General features: G+C 38.1%; 1 protein-coding gene across 2 annotated transcripts in view; it reads right to left on the bottom strand.

Moving 5' to 3' along the window:
- Nucleotides 1-6,616: 6,616 nt before the first annotated feature.
- ACSL4 (acyl-CoA synthetase long chain family member 4) overlaps nt 6,617-23,949 on the bottom strand; it is a 104,773-nt gene continuing 87,440 nt past the window's right edge. For both annotated transcript variants that reach the window (XM_056125672.1, XM_056125671.1), the window contains 4 exons: nt 18,571-18,762; nt 15,878-15,992; nt 13,562-13,719; nt 6,617-9,479 (listed from right to left, as the gene is read on the bottom strand). In XM_056125672.1, the coding sequence (XP_055981647.1) occupies nt 9,322-9,479; nt 13,562-13,719; nt 15,878-15,992; nt 18,571-18,762 (623 nt within the window). In that variant the 3' untranslated portion in view covers nt 6,617-9,321. The remainder of the gene's footprint in view (nt 9,480-13,561; nt 13,720-15,877; nt 15,993-18,570; nt 18,763-23,949) is intronic.

Genomic DNA, 23,949 nt, shown 5'->3' with positions numbered 1-23,949 from the left:
AAAAACCCCACCAAAATTGACTCAATTAGGAAAATTCAAAGACATATTGCACTTAAAACGAAAAAAATCCAAAGATAGAGACAGCATACTGAAGGCACCAAGATCAAAACAGGAACTCATATACAAAGGAAAGCCCATAAATTTCACAGCAAATGGGACTCTACAAGCCATAAGAATATGGAAGTAAGGATATTGTGCAAAAATTCAATGAAGGAGGCTCGAGAGATGGTAGAGCAGGTAGGGCATTGCCTTGCACATGGTCAACCTATGTTCAGTCCCTGGCATCCCATATGGTCTTCAGTACACCACCAGGAGGAATTCCTGAGCATTGTTGAGTGTGTCCCCAAAACAAAAACAGAAAACACTCAATGAAAGGAAGACCTCACCAAGCATACTCTATCCAGCTAGACTGTCAATCCAATTTGAAAGAATAATACAGAGCTTCATGGACAAATAATAGATTAAGGAATTTATAGCCTTAAAACAAGATTTGAAAGAACCACTAGAAGAGCTCCTTTCAGGGATAGGTGAAACTTCCTTCCCAACATGTTACACTGAGTATAGCACTCATTAATGGTACATATGGTTACCCTCTACTAGGTTAAGAAAGGTTTACTTGTTTCTAGCTTGTTAAGGAATTTTATACATTTTCAATAATACATTGATATCTGACTTATATATATTGCTTTTATGCCTGATCAGGTTTTTTATATCGAGATTTTTATTGCAATCTATTACTTATTAAAGTATACAATTAAGCAGCACCTATAGTATATTTCCTGATATGAAATCAATATTCCATTTCTTAGGATAAAACACTTTGTATTTTATATGCCTACTCATATTTTCCCATTAAATTTTGTTTGTTCTCCTCTTAGCAAATTTTGCATCTGTAGGGGCCAGAGCGATAGTACAGTGTATAGGATGTTTGCCTTCCATGCGGCTGACTTGGGTTCCATCCCCAGCATGCCATATGATCCCCAATGCACCACCTGAAGTAAATTTTGAGTGTAGAACCTGAGTATTCATGGGTAACGGGCCAAAACCAAAACCAAAATATATAAAAAATAAATTTTACATTTGTAGATTTTGCCTATTTTATGGAACTTCTTACTTACATTAGCAATGAATTTTTAAAAAGATTTATTTATAAGAGGGAAGACATAATTATCCCAATAAGATCTTAGTACAAAATAAAATGTAATGTCTTATATTATAGATTCCAGAGCTGAAAAAGTTATGTAAATGAGAATATAGCATACTATATATGCTATATAGTCTATATTCTCACATATTATATATAATATATACTATATCCTCACATATTATATATAATATATACTATATAGTTTTAAATAATTTGAATTTGTTTATTTACATAGATTAAAATAATATAGCAATAATAACCACAAATCAACTTTTATTGATTTATTTTTTGATTATTCCATTTGCCATTCCTGTAAGTTTTGCTGAAGAAAGTAATATGAAATACATGTCATATGCTTATCAAAGTGGCAGGTTGTGGTATGGGAAGGAGTTTGGGGACATTGGTGGAGGGAAGGGAACATTGATAAGTGAAATTGGTGTTAGAATATTGTATGCCTGAAACAGCTATATTATAAATGATATCCTAAAAAATCAAAAGGAGAAAAGGTATTTTAGGATCATTTTCTTTGGACACTGTGAGTTAAGTACTTTATGATTTTATTTTTATTTATAAATTTTGCAAAATATTGGCATGACTTGGCATTATAATTTAGAATGAGATAAAAATAATAAGAATTGCATGCTACTATATACTCCATGAAACATTCAACTGATAATTTTTGAGTAGGTAATCTAAATAAACACTGTTTCAATAAATCTCAATAAACCCTGCATTCAGAAAAAGAAGTTTTAGCCTTCAGTAATTCAGTAATTCGGTATTTATCTTTTTTGCTCAGGACTTCCTGTTCTCTCTTTGGGCCTGTCCTATCCCCACTCTCGGAAACCTACATTTTAGCTTTTCCATGTTGATGCATGCTATTCACTGGGCATAGGCATTGGAGTGGCTCACTCTAAGGAATGTCAAAAATAGAATTGCTAGCCATAAAGAGGAAAATACATTTAGACTTGTTTGCAGAATCTGTGTGTATTACACACATAATTACTTTTGAGCCTCTAATAACTTTTTAGGTTAGCAAAGAGCTGGGCACGAGAATCATTGTCAAATTAAATGATTGGATGGGCAGAAGAATCGTTGTCAAATTAAATGAAAGAATGATTCTCAAATTACTGCTGCAAGTAATTTGTAAATTAGCAGTAAATTAGTACAGGGGGCTTGAGAGATAGCACAATGGGTAGGGCACTCACCTTGCACATGGCCGACTTGGGTTTAATCTCTGCCATCCCATTTGGTCCCCTGAGCCCTCCCAGGAGTGAATCCTGAGTACAGAGCCAGAAGTAATTCCTGAGTAACGCTGAGGGTGGAGATATATATATATATATATATATATATATATATATATATATATATATATATGGGCTGGAGCGATAGCACAGTGGGTAGGTCGTTTGCCTTGCACACAGCTGACCAGGCCGACCCAGGTTAGATTCCTCCGCCCCTCTCGGAGAGCCCGGCAAGCTATCGAGAGTGTCTCACCCGCCCAGCAAAGTCTGGCAAGCTACCCCTGATGTATTCGATATGCCAAACACAGTAACTAGTGTCACAATGGAGAGGTTACTGGGCCTGCTCAAGCAAAATCAATGAACAAACGGAGGGCAATGACAGTGACAATTATATATATATATATATATATATGTATACAAACACACAGATATAGATATATAGATATTTAAAGGGTTGGACACTTGCCTTGCACATGGCCTAACTATATTCAATAATCAGCACTCCATTTGGTTCCCCAAGCCCTCTCAGAAGTTATACCTTAATGAAGAGCCAAGAGGAAACACTGAGCACCTGCAATTGTGAACAAAAGTATTTTTTAAAGTTGCTTTAGAAAGACACAGGCAGGATGGATGTCAATTCATTCTCTGCTTTCCCCTTTCTTTACCTTAGGAATCACTTGTTACATTTTCTCTTGTTAGTAATTTCTATCGAAATGACCTTTCATTAGAAAATTATGACTTTTAGGTGTGCTTCATGAAACATCAACATGTGTACCTACTACACTAAGTTCACCATTTTCAAAGTCCAATTTCTTCTTCTCCATCCAGTTGACTGTTTTAACCTGATTTTCCTTAACCTGATTTTCCTTCTCTTCTAGTTTGGTCTTAGAGTGAATAGTCATTCACCTTCTCTTCTCTTCTAGTTTGGTCTTAAAACCTAAAAGTTTTCTTTTTATCATATTTAGTTCATTTCGTTTGCTTATTTACATAACACCTGTTGGAAATCATGTCTTTGTTTTATTTCATTAAGCAAAACAGATGAGGCTTTTGACTGTTTTTGTTTTTTATAATTCTAAGGTAAAAGTTGATTCAGGAAAAGTTGATGTTTAGTGCTACCAAGTGCTAACAACACTAGCTCACTTTTCATTCTTGACACCCTTAGAGGGATCTTCCTAGAAATATCCTAGTTTGCAATCTCATTCTCTCCCCTCAGGCTTTCTAGTGGCAAAGAAACTTGATAGCTAATCTGCCAAAGCAAACAAAGTTTAGGACTAGGGAAATCAACAGATAACTAAAAACTTCCTCCTTGATAACCTGTGAAGATTGTCCATTCTGTAGATTAGTTTGTACTTTAATGCTGAAGAAGTGCTAAGTCAACACCCAAAAGGAGAGAGAGAACAAAAGGGAATGCCCTGCCACAGAGGCAGGGTGGGATGGGGGGTGGGAGGCATGCTGGCACCCGTGGTGGTGGAGGATGGGCGCTGGTGGAGGGATGGGTACTTGATCATTGTATAACTGAAACCCAAGCACAAAAATTTGTAAGTCTACAACTGTACCTCATGGTGTTTCACTAATAAAAATTTTTAAAAAAGGAAGTGCTGGGGCTGGAGCGATAGCACAGCGGGTAGGGCGTTTGCCTTGCACGCGGCTGACCCGGGTTCGATTCCCAGCATCCCATATCGTCCCCTGAGCACTACCAGGAGTAACTCCTTGAGTGCAGAACTAGGAGTAACCCCTGTGCATCGCCAGGTGTGACCCAAAAAGAAAAAAAAAGAAGTGCTAAGAAGGGAAAAGTAATTTAAAGCTCTATCAGGAAGGCCACTACTGGGAAGTGATAGAGGCTGACTTTGGGCACTGCTTTTAGTTTGTTTGGTTTTTTGTTGTTTAAACCTTTCTGTGTAATTTCTGAGAGGAGTGGACGACCATGAAGCGGAACACATCTGGCATTCTGGAGAACATGGAAATGAGAGTGGAAGTTTATTGCTGGAGAGATCAGCTAAGAGATTAAGAGAGATCTTTTGAGGGGCTAAACAGTACAGAGGTTAGTGTGCTTTCCTTGCATGCAGCTGATCCAGCATCATTCCTCAGTACCTGATATGGTCCTTCAAGCCCTGCCAAGAGTGATCCCTAAGTGCAGGGGCAGAACTAAACCCTGAGCACCACCGAGTGTGGTCCCAAAACCAAGAGAGACAGATGGAGAGAGACACATACACAGACAGATACAGAGAGACATAAAGAGATCTTTTGACTCAGGGAATTGATACCAAGCTGGCATTGTTATTTGAGTAAGAACCTCGCCAACGAGTTTGTATTCTATAAAGGTTAGTGTAGCAGTCTTATGTAAAGACAAAGAATCTGGAAAGTGATGGTAATCTCTATCAAGAGGTAGGTAGTTAGGAAATACTAATGTTATAGCTGCATAGGGACAAGTGGGGAAAGACAGAGAGATTAGAAAGAACTGCCCCAGGGCGTCAGAGACAAAGTGCAGCTGGTAAGGCACTTGCATTACATGTGGCTAACAGTTTCGATCCCTGACACTCCATATGGTCCCCAATCCAGCCAGCAGTGTCCCTGAACCCAGAGCCAAAAGAAAGCCTTGAGCACAGTTGGGTATGGCCTAAAAATACAAGAAAAAGAAATAGATAAAAACAATGGTTCCAGAAGAAAAATTCTTAACAAAGATCCAAGAAGTGCCCAGGATACACTTCTAAGATATAAAAGATAAATCTTTAAAATATCCTGGTCTTTTCCCAGCACCTTTCTCTCAAGTCCAATGCAAATAGCTCACTCATCTTCCTAGAAAAGACATTTATAAAAAAGAAGTTTTGAGCCAGAGGAATTGTACAGTGGGTAAGGCATTTACCTCGCAAGCAGCTGACCCGGGGTTTGAGTCCTGGCATACCATATTGTCCCATCAGTACTGAGTAATTTGTGAGTGCAGAGGCAGGAGTAACCCCTGAGCACTGCTGAGTATGGCCTCAAATTTTTTTTTAAAAAAGAGTTTCTCCATGTTTCCTGGACTTCCTTCTTAAAGATACCTCATTCCCTAGCTTCCCTACTTCTCCTACCCTTTCCTCAAAGAGTCTCAGGTCCTCTGTTCTCAATCTTGACTGCCTAAGGACAAGAATCTGAGTTTGCTCTAACAGAGGTTCTAGATGAAAGAGAGAGAAGGTCTCAGCTGGAGTGGTAATAGTGGGAAGAGGGTGATGAACCTTAAATGTCATATCTCAAAATCTACACTTGGGGCAATTGCCTTGCATGCAGCCGGCCAAGATTTGATTCCTGGCGCTAAGATCATATTCATATGGTCCCCCGAGCCGGGGTCTTGCCAGCAGGGGTCCCTGAGCCAGGAGTAAAATTCAAGCACTGCAGGATGTGGACCAAAAACCAAACAGCAACAATAATAAAATTGTATGTTTCTTTTAAAATTAGTTCTTTTCAATTTTAATATTATTGGAGGGTGCTCATATTACCAAGTGCTGCTCAGTGGACATGGGTTCTCTCCCAGTGATACTTGATTAACCAAGCTGGAAGTGAGTAGCAGGACCCAAAGATGCAATGCTGCTCAAGACCTACAATGACAGAGATGACCAGGGCTACCACTAGTCAGGGGCCTCTAGGGCTATACCTAACAATGCTTGAAAGGCTCCGTGGAGCCAAAAATAGAACTTAAGTCTAGTACTTATACAATCTCCCCAGCTTCAGTTCTTTTTTGGGGATTCCCCCAAGATTACACCCAGCAATGCTCAGTGCTTGTCAACAAAAGTTTGAGAAAGGAAAAAAGGAGGATACAGGGGTATAGAGAAAAGGGCAATAAAAGTTTCTCCTAATTTTAATGAGTGCGGTGATAACAGTTATTGTTTAGTAATCCCTACTAATAATTCACAAAACTTGACAATATTCTGTTCCATGGTATTCTATTCCAGTAACTGCATCAAAGTAATAGCTTTAGGTACCAATCCTTAACTCAAGAATGGGTATTCTAAAATACAGGCTAGCTACTTAGTGAAATTTCATAAACTGAGAAATGAGCACTTGAGCTTTTAGTTTTATTGTGGTAATATTGGTTTATGAGTATAAATGTTGTTATAATTTATGAGTATAATGTGACACTGCACACCTACCACTGAAGTGTCAATATCCCTCCATCAGTTTATTACCTTGAAATTCTGTTTGACTAATATTTTTCAAACTGGTTGATTTTGATGCACAACAAAGCACAAACTGATTTGATAACATGAGTGGGTTTATTTAGATTCAAGTGCAAACTTAAAAACAAGAACAGAGCTTTTCATCAAGAATAAGCACAAAAAGTTTAGGACAATTCTATAATCATGCATTTTAACAGGAAGAAAAATGTGACTACATTTTAATTTGTAACTACATTTGAAAAATTAAAATATCCCTAAATTCCAAATACCACAAATCTTTATCCTGTTCTCATCTTGCTACCTCATAACAACTTTTCTCCTAAGGATTCCTATCAGGAAAATATAGGCAAGAAATTACTAATCAGTTCCTATGATCAAAGAAATATTAATTTCAGCATCTGACTTTTTGAATCACTCACCTCTAGTTCATTTCTGAAAAGACATAATTTTACTGTCACTCTAGGAAAAAAATAATGAATACAAATATCGAGGCTGTAAGATTTCATGTAATTAAAGCAAAAATCACAAGTATTTAACTTAGAAATGTACATAATTATAGCAAAATCTTAAAGCACAATTTTATTTGATGGTTGACATAATTATAACAATGAACGATTTAAAGGTATAAAAATGTAAGATCAAAATCTTTAGGCTCAAATGCTTGAAAAGTCACTATGAGTATGGAAATATCTGTGTACATAAACATGTATAGTTTTAGATGAAAATTCGGGAATGGGGTAAGTGGCATCTCCCTGGTCCCTTAATAATATTTGGATTTTCATGAAGAATTAGCAGCACCCAACCTTAAGTGTTGTAAGTACATGTGTCAAAAGGACCTATACAACATCTTAGTTGGCAGTGTTCTAGCTTTTGGGAGATGGGTTTGTGGGGGAGCAAATATAATCTGTGTATGAATGGACTCACATAAAATCACCATTCCAAATTGGGGGCGGGGAAACCACATACTGAAAGATTCTATGGAAAGCATCCTTAAAAGATCAAGAGTGGGCCAGAAACAGTAGAAACTGAATAGTAGTCTACTTGGTAATAAGGTTTTTCACTCTTCAAAGGCAAGTTGGGAAGAATGAGAATACATACATGTAACTTCAGCAAGAACTTGCCACACAGTACAATGTGAACACTGAACAGAAAACATTAAAAAAAACCTTCATTCTTGACTCTAATAATACCAGATGATTTTTCTTTTATCACCATATACACAACATTTAAATATTTCCTCTATAAATATTTTAGAGCAAAAAGAATTCATTTTGTTGCAGTGGTGGCCCACATCTGTACAAAGCAATGTAATAAGCAACATATATATATATGTAAGCAACATATTTATATATGTATATATAAAATGATTAAGAAAAAAGTGCAAAGAATAACAGTATTAAGATTTTTTTTTGCTTTTTACAGTAACTATGGTTCAAGTGTGAATACTATCAGGGACATGTAATCCCAGATTTTAATTAAAAGTTTGAAAAAGAAGCCCACACACCAGGTTACTGCACAAATAATTAGTCCCTTGAGTAACTTCCCTTCTCCATATCTATTATTTCCAGTTTCTATACTCTTCACAAGTAGGAAAAAAGTAGTAACAGTGTTTTTTCCCTTCAACTTAGCAAAACGCATCCAGTTAATTACTCATAGATTCAAACAAGGTATTGGAAACACATTCATTATTACCCGCATTGCTAAAATTAAAGCAAAATGAAAGGCTTTCTGAAATAGAAACTACTGCTTCAGAATAACATGAGCAACAGCCATAAATTACAAGTGCAATTTAACAGAAAAATATTATAAAATCCATCCCTGTTGTCAAAGATAAATTCAGAAGCTAAATCTCTTTCCCAGGTTTAGTGCTGCACAATGATCATGCTTTTATATGCTTAGGATTTGACAACCTTTATTGAAGAGAAAAATGCTCCCTCTCAAAATTGAAATAACTTTCTATCATTTTGCTCTTAGTGGCAATCTTGTTTTGAAAAACAGAGAAGGGCAGTTTTCAGCAGTTTGAAAAAAATGTACTTTCCCCTCTCAAGTCATTCAACAATTACATTCACGGACTTTAGACATTAAAGCTTTAAAAGAGCAGCCCAATTTCCCTTGAAATCTATTGCTAAATAATTTGAGTGGGTTTATTTTATTTCATTTGTATTCCAGGCACCATAATTATTCACGGAAGCATGATGATTCTAGTTCTAACAAATGTAACAGTTATGAATCCTAAAATGGTTTCCAAGGTATTACTTGATTTTATATATTGTATCAAGATTGAATTTTCCCTTCAAGAGAAAGGGTTGGAAGAGAATTGTAAAATCCTGCAGCAGTCATGTTGTGGGTAGTATTAATACATGTTTTTTGCCATGCTTTATATTTAAGCTTCTTTTGAACTAGGAAGACAGTAGCCATTGGATGCTGCAAATTTCTTCAAACTACATTCTACTCCAACTCAAGTTTATTGTGGTCAAAGTGAAATATGTTTATGAAAACAAGTATCTCTAGGCTAATTTAAAAAAACAAAATTTTTGCCCTAAGAATTAATAACAGCTAAAGGGCAAGAGTTTTTTCCAATTTCAGCTTCACTATAACTACACAAAACTAAGTGAAAGGGACTCAATGACTAGTCCCCTTTTGGTTGTTTTTTTTCTTTCTTTTTTGATCCTGTGTCTTAAGAATGATTTACCTTACATTCTAACAGACAGCTCAACAAATGCTTTAAAATCTAGAACTGAAAAACCACCTCCTTCCTAAGTGTAAATCATATAGCAGCATTTTATTTGCCCCCATACATGCGCTCAATGTCTTTGAGGTAATGGTTCTTTAGTTCTTTCCTTTTCAGTTTGAAAGCATCAGTGACCAAACCAGTTTCAGGGGTCCAAGGCTCAGGGCTTAGGCGAACCTTGATTGGAATTTCAAATCGCTCCAACTTCACTGAAATGACAAGGGAAAGGTGGGAGAAAATGAAGAGAGGGAGGGGGAAAAAGTCGAAAGAAGAGGAGACAGAAAAACAAAACATGAATTTTTGTAGGGCTGAACATGGATTCAGAGATAAGTACAAATAACCCAAAGTAACCGTTCTTTATTGTTAATAGGTTATAGCTCATCTATGCAGGTGCCTGACATTAACTACATAGGCAACACACGGCAAGAAATGAGCCTGTATGTTCCTATATTTGGTCTTCAGATCTTATTCAAAGCAAAAAGACCACATTAGCGGCTACATTTTGAGAACTCCCAAATATTATCTAGTACTGGAAGCTATAGGATACATTAAAAAGTCATGCAGTTCCCCACAAACAGAAGAAATTAATTGCCAACCTGCGCTCAAGATTAAGGGCAGTTAAATAAACATAACAAAAATCTACATAGAGCATTTTATTCAAAACATTATAAAGTATAACCTGCAGGTGGCAGCACATGTCAATTTTTCTGGAAGACCTATCGCCTGCCAAAACAATTATTTGACATTCTTACGAACATACATTCTTACAAATTTAAGTATGGTTTCTCACACTGGCATTCAAAACATAAGGAAAGCCCATTAAGAGCTTTGTATGATTTTTTGACAGATTTAAATGAATATCAGAACCAAGACTATTTTATACTTTTTTTCATAAATATCAGATAAATTTGAAACAAAATGTTAACAAAATCAATCCTTTATGGCACAAGCAAGTTTGTGATTTATGCATTCAGCTCATGATTTGTTCAAACACATGTCTCACTACAAATAGAGGCACATAATGAAGGCGTAGGAAATCCAGGATTTTTATTCCATTTTCTACTTGACAGTACTTGACTCAAACCATTATCGCTTTTATACAGTTAAATATGCAGTGACAAATTGATGAATTCACATTCTAATCCATTAGTACCTTCAGAGAACTACTAAGAATAATGGCCCAATGACTAAAAGACTTTGAAATACTGCACTTACAGGGTGAGGGGGGCAGGGATCGAGATTTCTATCAAAGAAAATTCTGGTACCCCACCGACTTTATTATAAAAGTACATTATATCATTAGTACCACAAGTAACCATCTTGAAGAAAATTACTCTAACCCATTATCTTTACGGTAAGATTATAATTAACCTCAATCTGATTATGTGCATAACCAACTGTTTTTTAAAACTTCCCAGTGTCCACAGTTAACAGCAAAAATTCTCTTAGGAAAAACAATGTTTTCCATTTCAGTGTATTAACTAAAACTACAAACTAGTTTTAAGTCAAAATGGAATCTATTAAATAGGTAATTTCATAAGTAGATGGAAATAATAGTGCTTACTGAGGAAAATAGGTGTGCACATATATCTCTAATAGAAGTATAGAATAGTGTGTCTTCATTTAATTCCCCTGGTAAGTTCCTGAAAGTTAGGATTCTGTATAACATATCATTCCATGTCATCTGAGATTCTTTTTTATTCGTCAACATGGTAATAAAATGATATTTTAAAAATTATGTTATTCAAATGAATGCTGAAAACAGTTTTTCTGGTGCAAGAAGGAATTATTGGATTACATAGGCTGGAGAGATAGTACAGCAGATATTTGCCTTGCCCAGCTGTGCCAGATTCCATCCCTAGCACCCTACATGGTTCCCCTGAGCCTGTCAGGAGTGATCCCTGAGTGCAGAGCCAAGAGTTAAGGCTCTGCACTCAGTACAGCTGGGTATGGCCCCAAAACATATGTGTGTGTATTTGACTCAAAAATTAAATTTTTAGGAATATATTCATTTTTGTAATATTTGGTTTGGGGGCCTCATCCAAAGGTGCTCTAGGTTTACTCTTGGCTCTATAATCAGGGATTACTCCTGGCAGTGCTACGGATCCAACCTGGGACAGCTGCATGCAAAGCAAGTGCCCTGCACACTGCACTAACTCTCCGCCCTTATAACCTTTATTACATATTTCATATGTAATTGTACTAAATATTTTACTTATATGAGAAATAAACACGTTTTATATCAGTAGGGAGGAATGGGGAGCTCGCCTAAATAGGGCCTTATGTAAATATTCAGAAACTGAAGCACTTTTAGCTACACAAAAGATAATGCAATTCTTTATCTCCTGACTTAGAACACAGTTGCTGTTGCTGATATTAGGCCTACAGACTAGCATATAATCTCACCATCCAAAATGACCATCAAGTGACTTTTTCTACTTCCCTCTTTACAAATGTATGTATTATCCAATATTTTATAATGTTTATAGGTGATGCACAATAAAGAAAAGATACCTCCCCTTTTGTTTTGTTTTTGGTTTGGGATCAAACCCAGCAATGCTTCCGGGACCATGCAGTGCCAGGGATCTATCCTGTGGCTCCTGCACACAAAGCAAATGCTCCAGTCTTTGATCCTTATCCCTGTACAATATTTTCATTATTTTTACGTAGGAAAACATCAGGTTAAAATGGGGTTAAGAGGTTCCAATTAAACATGAAGAGCACACAATTAAAGTTCATTGATTTCAATGAAAGAAAGCTCCCCGTGAAAATATTTCAAATAGCTTAATTTTTTTAATTAAGAAGGTTTTATTCACAAGAAAAATACACTGAGATGAGAGGAAGAATACTACTGTATGAAGAACATTAAACAAATTTTATAGACAAAAATCAAACGGGCTAGTGGTAACTGATTGGGAAATGATGTGGATACCAACAGATTCATTGCACCACAATCTTTCCAAATGGAATTTTAGCATCTTATTCCCAAATATTAAGAGGCAAGAATCAGCAGATATAATGAAGTGATGACCAACATGAACAGAAAATGGAACTTGGAGGAAACAATGAATAAAAAAACTGAAAAAGAATTGTCCTTGAACAGCCTTGGAGATCTGATACCACATGATACTTTTTTCATGGCTATATCCATATAGAGACACTTACAAAGGAAATGGAGAGGACAGTAAAGAGCTCTTGGAAATTAAAATTTTGATTACAGACAATGAAAATCCAGTAGACAGGAGAGGTAACAATGTTGCAACAAACAAGACAGGAAACAAAGGGAAAATAGAGAATAAAATTAGAGGATGGTAGTAAAGTGCCCAACGAAATAAAAACTCACCCCAGGTAAAAACAAAAGCACAGAGAGAACCAGAAAGGAAAAACTGTTAAAGGACAGCATAAGATGAACAGATGCTTCTCAGAATTGACAACCAGAACCAGAGCTCTCTATTGAAAATCTCCCACCCCAGGTTAAATATGAATACTAATAAATATTAGATTCCTACCACATCAGGCCAATAATTAATGAACAGTCAGAACATAGAGGGACCATTCTGAATACAGCCTAGATTGTCACTGAACAGGGATGTTGTATCATGTGATACAGAACTAAGGGCAAGGGGTTATCATACATTGTTTTGAATACTCAAGGTAAATGTTCTATTATCCCTGGTGTGCATGGCCTCCCCTACCAGTACCATTATATGTGGATCTGGTTGTCCCTGCACAAGGCCAGGTTGACTCCTAGCACCACTGGATGTGAGTAGCACCATATCACCAGGCCCAAACACTAATTTATCAGGCTTGCACCCAGACCTAAATGGCAGTGGGCGTGGCTCCCAGCTCAACACTGTCCAGAACCATTCACCCCTCAAAACTTAGATAAGCTATACTATTTTATGATATTTACAGATTTTTTCCAAGATAGAAATTTGCCATGCAGTTATGTATTGCTTAACAATAAAGATACATTCTATGAAATGCCTCATCATAAGATCTTATTGTGTCAAGTGTTCAAGTACAACTACAAAAGTCTACATGGTACTGCCTATCATATTCCAGAGCAACAGAGCATAGCTACAGAGCATCAGGAACTATTGGAAACAACATACGTGCATCATTAACCAAAACAGTCTTTAACCACACATGATTGTATATGCTCACGAGCAGTGTTTACCTCTGTCTTTTGCTAGTAAAATAAGCATACACATTATCTTCAAGAGCTGAATGCATAAGACATTATCATTAAATGAATTTTGGGGTCTGTAACAGAAAATGTATTTCTTACTGGCATTTGCAGCTTCTCTAATTTCTTTCAGTATTTCAGCTTCCATGGCAGGGTTATTGCAGATATCAACCCAAGTTCCTTCCACCCCTTTCTGTTGTGCCAAAAGTGTCAGCCTTTTCTGATTAGGAACCACAAAACTGATCACATACGACTGGTCACTAAAATATTAAGGAATAAAACAAGTGAATTTGAGAACAATCATTCATAAGTTATTCAATTAACTTATTCCAAAATACATTTAAATTATTCATAAAATACATTTCACTTAATTGGTTATCTCATGAAGAAGAAAGTAAGTTCATAGAATTGGCATAAAGATAGATATATAAACAGAAGAGAGATCTGACAGAAACTCTTGAATAAACAGTCAACAGATCTCTTTTACAATTTTTAATTTAAAGTGCATAAAACATAAATACATTAACACGTTTTAAATGGCAATGCAATCTTGGCCAAAAATAAACAATGCAATGAATTGCAAAAAAAAAAAGCGGTAGGGCGTTTGCCTTGCACACAGCCAACATGGCTGACCCGAATTTGATTCCTCCGCCCCCTCGGAGAGCCCGGCAAGCTACCGAGAGTATCTTGCCCGCACGGCAGAGCCTGGCAAGCTCCCCGTGACATATTCGATATGCCAAACACAGTAACAACAAAGTCTCCAATGGAGACGCTACTGGGCCCGTTCGAGCAAATCGATGATCAACGGGAGGGCCTTTACTTTACTTTTACTTACCGTACATCAGATAAAGGGCTAATATCCAAGATAAATAAGGCAGTCACAAAACTCAACAACAACAAAAGAAAAAAGTAAGACCATCAAAAAATGGGGAAAGAAGATGAATAGACACTTCTCTAAGGAAGCTACCTTGATCCCCAGCAGGAGTGACCCTAAGCACCATGAGGTATGACCCCAAAACAAAAAAAATGATTTAAAAAATATAAAATAAGATTAGGCCTTCTCTTGCAAACCACAGGACCCAAAAGGAGAGAGAGAGAACAAAAGGGAATGCCCTGCCACAGAGGCAGGGGGGAATGGGGGGGGGACTGGGGATGGGAGGGATGCTGGGACCCGTGATGGTGGAGGATGGGCTCTGGTGGAGGGATGGGTACTTGATCATTGTATAACTGAAACCCAAGCACAAAAATTTGTAAGTCTATAACTGTACCTCATGGTGTTTCACAAATAAATAAATAAATAAATAAATAAAATATAAGTCTACAGCCAGAAGCCCCTACCCCCCAAAAAAAATAAGATTAGGCTTGCTCTTCAAGTCCATGTTCTCCCTTGAACATACATATATCAGCATTTTTTCCACTCTTGAGAAGTTCATGTTCTCTCTTAAACATATATTCTACCCTTTTCTATCCCCTTACATATAAGTAAATTTTGTTCAATAAACTATTATGCATTACTTAAAAAAATAAAATAAAAATACAGCTTCCACATGATCTAGAGAATCCACTTCTTTGTATCAATCCCAAGAACACAAAAATTAATTTGAAAAGATGTACACATGCTTATGTTCACTCAGTGTTTAGTATGTTTAGTTTGGAAACAACCCAAATGGCAGATAAACGGAAAAAGAAGCTGTGGCATACACAGACAATGGAATATCATATAGCTACAAGAAAAGAAAAAATCTTGCAGTTCGCTGAAACTTGGATGGAACCAGAAGGCATCAAACTAAGCAAAGTAGTTTATATAGAAGAAGGGTAAACACCAGATGATCTCATTCATCTATGGTATATGAAGAAACAATAAAAATAGTACTGTACAATGACAAACTCTTGGCGCTAATTATAGAAATGAGATTACGAAGTGGTGGTGGTGGTGGTGATGGTGGTGGTGGTGGTGTGGTGGTAGTGGTAAGGGGAGAATAGAAGTGATGGCATGTGGCAAATGAAGGGTCTTGGGTACTTTGGTGACGGTGAGCTCTGGCAACTATACATTAAGACCATGAATTTTAACACTACTGTAAACATGTTAGCTTAGCTACACATAATAAAATATATCTTTTTTATGTCTGAATTTTTAAAAATTGAAACACTCTGAGATACAAAATTGCAAAGTTGTTCACAATTGCCTTTCAGTCGTATAGTGTTCCAACATCCATCCTTTCACCGGTTTACATTTCCCACTATAAATATTTAAAAAACACAAATGCAACTTTTTAGGGGGTTCCCCACCCAGCGCTTCTCAGGGATTATTCCTGACAGGCTTGGGGGACCATATGGAATGCTGATGATTGACCCTGGGTCAGCCACGTGCAAGGCAAATGCCCTGCCCACTGAATAGATGCAACATTTAAATGCTACCTTTTGGCAAAAGCACAGATGTTATCAATAAGAGGACAGTTCTTCAGTGCTGCTTCTACTTTCCCAAGAGACACATATTCTCCAGCTTGCAGCTTCACTAGATCTTTCTTCCGATCTGTAATTAATGCAATGCCATTATCCACAGGTTATTTCAATAATTCTAATTGAAAATAGAGTAATTCTATAAAATAGAATAATTATAGAATAATTCTAAATAAAATAATTCAAATTTTCTCTGAATATCACTACCTTAACATTTATCTACAAAATTACTTCTAGGGTCTTGTTATCTACAATATTTGCCTATACACATTAGTTAGAAATAAATCGCCCCACTAAAGAAGTTCTAGCTATTCCAGAGGATACTCCTGATCACAGATGCAGAAACAGCAGCTAAGCACAGCCAGGCCAAACATGGACCCAAAACAAATAGGCAAAAAAAGAAATTCTAGCTAAAATGTAGCACAAAACTCTAATATATTACCACAATCTTATATAATACAATGACACTGATATAAGAAACAAGAAATTTGGAACATTTCAGCTGAAAGATAATTCTGTCCATTATTATCAATGTGATCCTGGGCATACCAGTTAAGTCTCCAACACTTATTCTTCATGATTAATTATGCCTATACTTTGTAAAGGAATAATGTCTGGCATATAAAGAGCACATTTAATAAATGACAAGCCCCTTTTCCCTGTTTAACATCATCTAGTTTAAATGACAAAGCTCTGGACAATTTGAATAATCATCAGATTCACTTACAATGCCAGGAGTGCCCACACAGAAACCCACTCTATTGGCCCAGAGACAACCTGAGATGCCACTGCAATTATGGATTAAGAAATAGAGGAGGGAGTGTTTACTGGTTCAAAATTTAACTATGGGTTCCTGGAAATTTCCCTGAGCAGATCAAATTCCTAGATAAGGGTCTATTACTCTCATCCCATCCCCATGAAATATTTATTTTCAGGTCGGACAGGTGTCCAGAGATAGATTTAAAAAATGTACCCTTGGAGGGGCTGGAGCGATAGCACAGAGGGTAGGGCGTTTGCCTTGCACACAGCCAACATGGCCAACACAGGTTCGATTCCCAGCATCCCATATGGTCCCCCGAGCACCACCAGGAGTGATTCCTGAGTGCATGAGCCAGGAGTAACCCCTGAGCATCACTGGGTGTGACCCCCCAAAAAATTTTAAAAATGTACCCTTGGAGATGTCACTGATGGAAAAAAGGGCCTGACTAATGGAAAAAGAATCATAGCCTCATTAAAGGTACAGTGACTTCAAAAGCTGTCTTCAAAAGTGGCATAAAGGCTACTTTTTAAAGTCACTGTTAAATAATTTAGAGAGGCTGGAGGGATCATACAATGCATAGGGTCCTTGAGTTTCATGTAGCTGATCTGATTCAGATCCCTGGCACCCTCTATGGTTTCCCAAGCCGGTACAAAGTGATCCCTGAGCACAGAATCAGGAGTAGGCTATGCGTACTGCCAGGTTTGCTCTCTCCACAAAAAACCAACAAAATAAAGTATATTTTTCAGAGGTGCCACACCCAACAGGGTTCAGTTGACCATGCAGTGCCAGGATTGAACTTGTGGGTCCCACACGTGAAGTATGCACCGAACCCATTGAGTCATCTCACCAGCCTCTGATGTCACTACTTTTTATTTTCAGTCATTGTGATTTACAATACTGACAATGAGAGCACTTCATGCTACAATTTTCCAACATCCCCTCTCCTACTGGTGTTTGCTTCTCTCCACCACTGTCTTAAAGCTTCCCACATTGAACCTCCCTCTTCTTTGCTGTCTCCTCTCCAGAGTAAGCTTAGTTCTGTAGGCCAGCTCTCAGATTCTGTTGCCTGTTATTCCCTTAGTATGCTTCTTTATATGCCCCATGAGAGAGATCAGTATGTATCTGTCCCTCTCTTGACTGACTTCACTCAGTATATCCTCTAGCTCTCTTCCACGTAGTTGCAAATTGTATCTTGGCATCGCTTTTTGATTGTTTGATATGGGGCCACACTCAGCAGTGATTAGGGCTTACTCCTGGTTCTGTGCTCAGAGATCACTCCTGGTGGGACTTGGGGGACCACAGGTATTGCTAGGGGTCCAAAGGTCAGCTGTGTACAATGCAAGCACCTTAGTCCTTTTCCTATCTGTCCAACGAGGGCAATACCAAAGCAACTGACAGTTTCTCAATGACTAATGTAAAGGACTAGTATCTATTTTTCTATCTATATTTTGTATGATTCAGGGCTAGTAATACAAATGACTGGGAAAATGTAATAGACACAGTTTTTAGTGGAGGAGAATAATAAGAATGAGTATGTTATGGTAGATGCTTATACAGAAACATAGGTAGCTGAGGTTGAAAGCGTGTCTGAGCAATTATTTTTAATACTAGTCTGCTAATTTTATGCCTGTTCTGCCCATATATATTGTTACTACTTTTACCACTAATACAAAGACATAGGTTCTGTTCTTCTCTAAACATTTAATCATAACATCAATTCTATCAGGTTAGCATTTTACAGATTGAGAAACTCACTCAGGCTAAGTCAGATAACTTTCCCAAAGATTAAATTTATAGAATTGTGGATCCTGTGACTGATTCAACTAACATTATCTTAAGCATATGCTGGAGCTGCAAAAACAAAATAAAAACATAAAAGGAATATACTGACCTATAATCTGTAAACAGCCATCAGGATGGAATTCTCCAATATCACCAGTGCAAAACCACCTTTGTCCATTTTCATCCACAGAATAATCCTCTGCTGTTTTCTCTTCATTTTTAAAATAGCCCATGGAGATATTCTGTCCACCAATTACTATTTCACCCCTGGGATTTGGTTTGTCGTGAATTGTATAGCCACCTGAAAGTTGTAAAAGCAAATTATTCTGAAATTTTGTTTTTATTCATTCTGAATGCTAAAAAATTACTAATACTTTTATGCTTAGTAAATTTTATATTACTTCATAAGAAAAACAGTTGTTTGTATTTAATTCAAAATATATATGTGAGGCCTGGAACAACAGCACAGCTGGTAGGGTGTTTGCTTTGTATGAGGCCAACATGGGTTTGATCCCCAGCACTCCTTTTGGTCTCCCAAGCCTACCAGAAGTGATCCCTGAGTGCAGAGTCAGGAATAAGCTTTGATTACTGCGGGGTGTGGTCCCCAAACCAAAAAAAAAACCCTGTCTATGTGAAGCTAATGGGTGATGGTAATTTTTTTTTAATGAATTAACTTTTTTTTATAATTTATTTCTTTATTGAATCACTGTGGGAAAAGCCACAGAGCTTTTGGGTTTAGGTCTCAGTCATGTAAATATCAAACACATTTCCCTCTACCAATACTTATTTTTAACCTCAAACCCCACCTCCCACCCCTCCCAATTCCTGTGAGGCAGATGAGTTCCAGCCAACACTCTATATACCTTGACCAGATACATTGTTTCGATAGAAGATGCACCATTATTGTTTAGAGTTTACGACCCCCCCCCCCATCAGACATGCTGAAACAGCGTTGCGAAATGATTTGCTTTCTACAGCTGGGTTCAAGAATAAAATGATGTTGCTCGGCCGCGGTTCTGGATTTCTGCTATTTTACTTATTAACCCTGGAAGTATTTCTATTAAAAGTTAGATAGTTAAGAGATTGGTTTCTGTACTCTGGAGTCGTGGCCATGCTGGAGAGCCTCGTGGGGGGCAGCTGGTGACCTCGGTCGGGAGTGAAGGATGGACCAGATCACCCCCCTTCCCATGAGGTCCCTGCCGCCCCCACCCCCGGCTCAAACCTGCTGTCCACAAGGCTCCCGTTCGGCCGCCATCTTTCTTTCCAGAGAGGCCAGGGCGAATGGAGCAACACCCTTTCCCCTCCGGGCAGGCATGCTGGCGCGGTTTAACACATAGTCCATTCGCTTTTCTGCTCCAAGCATTTGGTTTTCTGCGCTAAGTCCTTGTGCTTCCGGGGCCGTGGCCGTGCCGGAGAGCCACTCGTGGCGGGCAGCTGGTGACCTCGGTAGGTCGTGAAGGACGGCCCAGAATGCCCCCTTCCCATGAGGTCCCTGCCGCCCCCACCCCCGGCTCAAACCTGCTGTCCACAAGGCTCCCATGCGGCCACCATCTTTCTTTCCAGAGAGGCCAGGGAGAATGGGGCAACACCCTTTCCCCTCTGGGCAGGTATGGGAAGGGGGGCGATCTGGTCTGTCCTTCACGCCCGACCGAGGTCACCAGCTGCCCCCCACGAGCGGCTCTCTGGCACGGCCACGGCCCCAGAAGCACAAGGACTTAGCACAGAAAGCCACCCGCTTGGAGCAGAAAAGCAAATGGACTATGGGTTAAACCGCGCCAGCATGCCTGCCCGGAGGGGAAAGGGTGTTGCCCCATTCGCCCTGGCCTCTCTGGAAAGAAAGATGGCGGCTGCACGGGAGCCTTGTGGACAGCAGGGTGATGGTAATTTTGGGAAAGACTCAGTGATAATTATCAAACATCACTCATCCCAAAACATCTATAACCATAAAAATTTGCATTAAAAACATGATAGGATCTTAGGGTTCAAAGTTCTGTGAATATCAAATTTGCCCCAAGAAGGACAGTACTTGACACTGTGTTTTGTAAATTATTCATATGCTACAATCAATATATTTTGTATTTATTTCTAAGAAGATCTTAATCAAAGAATCCTGTTGCTAGTTAAGTGTCTATCAAAATAAATAATCGTTTAGAGTTTCCCTCTCAATGGAAGACATTGGAAGCAGAAGGGAAATCTTATTTTCTTAATTTTTCCTATGACTAGCCATTGCTTGGAAAGCTCTAACAGGGCTAGGATGTGCTTCAGCAGCAGAGCAAATGCCTTGAGTTCAAGTGCCAGCAGTGCAAAATAAATGATTGACAATAATATTTTATACCAAATACCAAAATATTTTAACTATACTCATTAACAGTTTATTACTGAATAAAATCTTACTTTCATCATATAAGTCAAGGAGATGTAATGGGGATTTTAATCAATAAGACAAAATTACAACTTTGAAAATTGCTAAGAAAAAAGTGGTAAAGGCACTGGAGAGATAGTACAGATGGTAGAGCACTTGCCTTGCATTCAGCCAACTTGGGATCAATATCCCCAGCACCTCGTATGGTCCTCTCAGCCCTACCAGGAGTGATCTCTGAGAAGAGTCAGGACTAAACCCCGAGCATCAGAGAGTATGCCCTCCCCACCCCCCAAAAAGAGAGATAGGCAAACACCTATTGTGATGATCATTTCACTATGCATACAAATTTCAAATCATTATGTCTTACACCTGAAATTAGATTAACCTTGTATATCAACTGTACTTCAATAAAAATGGAACATTTGAGGATAAATAAGTAGAAGGGATTGATTGGATGATGGTAGGTGAAAAACCAGACTCTCGGTGGTAGTAACGGTATGGTATATGGTTATGTGTTGCTTAATATTTTAGCCAACTATGAAATGCAGATAGGCTGCATAATAGGCTATACCACTAGATTTGCACAGTTATAGACTGTGATGTTCATACTATATAGATATCAAGCTGGAAAGTTGTACACCTAAAACTTATAAAACTATGTTACCACTGTAAAAAGTAAGACAGAGCCAAAGCAATAGTAGGTGTTTGTCTTGCACGCAGTAGACAAGGATTTGATCCCCAGCACCACATTGGTCCCTTAAGCCCACCAGGAGTGCCCCCTGAACACAGAACCAGGAGTAAGCCCTGAACATCTTTGGTGAGGCCCAAAAACAAAAACAAAAGCAAAAGCAAAATAATAAGAATACCTGAAATATTAAAAAGATAACAAATCAATAAAGGTAACAAAATACTTTAAGGAAAATATACAAAAATCTGAATTCACAAACTAAAATATCGATTAAATTTTGTGTCTCTAAAGAACTAAAAACAGCACTCCTTTTAGCATGTTTGCATTTCTTATCATTAAAAAATATTTACTATTTTAATACAACAAAGCAGCACCACCTGCAAATTATCAAAGTCAATTCTCCTGTACAATGTTAGTTCATAGCAAGGCAACCTCCAAAGTTACCACCAAACGTGGGACCACTCCTCAAAACTGACATTAAAGCACAGTACCAGAAAAGCACAAAAATAGAAACAAAAGGAAAAAATTGTCTATAACATGTTTTCTTCTACACCTTGTTTCTCTGATTTTGCTGCTCAATAAATAATCCACCAAGGGCAGGAGACACAATACAGTGCACAGGGTGTTTGCCTTGCACCTGGCTGACCCCAAGTACAATCCCCAACATCCCATATGGTACTCTGAATCCACCAAAAGTAATTTCTGAGTATAGATCCAGGAGTAACTCGAACACGCTGGGTATGGCCAAAAATCCATCACTGGTGACCCAAGTACTGAGCTGGGAGTAGCCCCTGAGCACCACATGATGTGGCCATGTAAACAAGTAATCAAATAACTCATCTAAAATAATTTTGATACTGATGCTCAATATATCTGGATCTTCAGTAGCTTTACTGTCTTCTTGTTTTTATTCAAAAACAGGAAAATTAATTACCATGGGAGAGAGAAGTGTATGATTTAATTAATTTTGGTTTGGGGGACCCCACTTGGCAATGCTCAGATATCATTCCTGGCAGTCTCAAGGGACCTTATGGTGTGCCGGAAATTAAACCTGGATCAAACGTATGCAAGGCAAGCACCTTAGTGCAAGATATATCACTGTACTCTCCTGGCCCCCCCATTTAATTTTTTTTAAATTTTATTTTAGGCATCATTAATTTTCGATATTGATAATGGTAGGGTTTCAAGCATAATACATTCCAACACCACACCAGAGTGTCTGTGCCCCTCTGTGTCCCCATCCACTGCTGGTGGGAGTGTCAACTTTTCCAGCCATTTTGGACAAGACAAATGTAAATCAGTTGTACTTCAATAAAAAGGGAACATCTGAGGAGAAATAAGAAGAGGAGAATGATTGGATGGTAGTGAGTTGTTGAAAAACTGGAATTTCAATGGTGGAAATGGTATGGAAGTGGACATTAAAAAATAAAAACCTACAAATTGATCTCCAATATGATCCAGAATTTCACTTTTTGCCATTTACCCCATGGGCCAAAATTTCTCTTTAAAAAAGACATTTGTACTCTGATGTTCATTGTAGCACTATTTGCAATAGCTAAAATCTGGGGGAGGGGGAACCTCAAGCATTCAAGAACAGAAATTATGGTACATATACATAGAAGGTAGGATTTTAAATGGGAGTTGTTATTTATTCATAGAGCACCAGTCATATAAGAGAAAAACTTTGAGAAACTTTGAATTTAGCACCGTAGCACTGTCCACTGTAGCACTGTCCTCCCATTGTTCATCAATTTGCTCGAGCGGACCCCAGTAATGTCTCCGTTGAGAGACTTGTTGTTACTGTGTTTGGCATATAGAATATGTCATGGGTAGCTTGCCAGGTTTTGCCGTGTGGGTGAGATACTCTTGGTAGCTTGTCAGACTCGCTGAGAGGGGCAGAAGAATTGAACCCGGGTCCGCTAGGTCAGCTGTGTGCAAGGCAAATGCCCTACCTACTGTGCTATCGCTCTAGCCCTATGTTAGATAAAGCTCATTCATTTTTATTGTCTTGAACAACCAATGGATTACATCCTGGGTCCTTTACCATATCTGTCTGTGACTCCACCCTAAGGTGAAATTTTTTTGAAATCTTATGTGTTTCAATTATTCTTCATTTTATCTGAAAACGTTAGACTGTCAAATATTTTTTTATGGAGGCCAGAATGATAGTAGGTTGGGTAGGGTGTTTGCCTTGCACACAGCCGAATCAGGTTTGATCCCTGGCATCCCATATGGTCTTCTGAGCACTGCCAGGTGTAATTCCTGAGTCCAGTACAAGCATCACCGGGTGTGATCAAAAAAGCAAAAAAAATATGTATTTTTATGTTGTATTAATATTTTAGTGTACTAGTATTTTCAAGAGCTGGAGCGATAGCACAGCAATAGGATGCTTGCCTTCTGCACAGCCAGCCCGGCCAAGACAGGTTCGGTTCCTCCGC

This window comes from Sorex fumeus, unplaced genomic scaffold (assembly GCF_029834395.1).
Source record: "Sorex fumeus unplaced genomic scaffold, SorFum_2.1 ptg000058l, whole genome shotgun sequence".
NCBI lineage: Eukaryota > Metazoa > Chordata > Mammalia > Eulipotyphla > Soricidae > Sorex > Sorex fumeus.
This window is presented reverse-complemented; position numbering and strand designations above follow the sequence as displayed.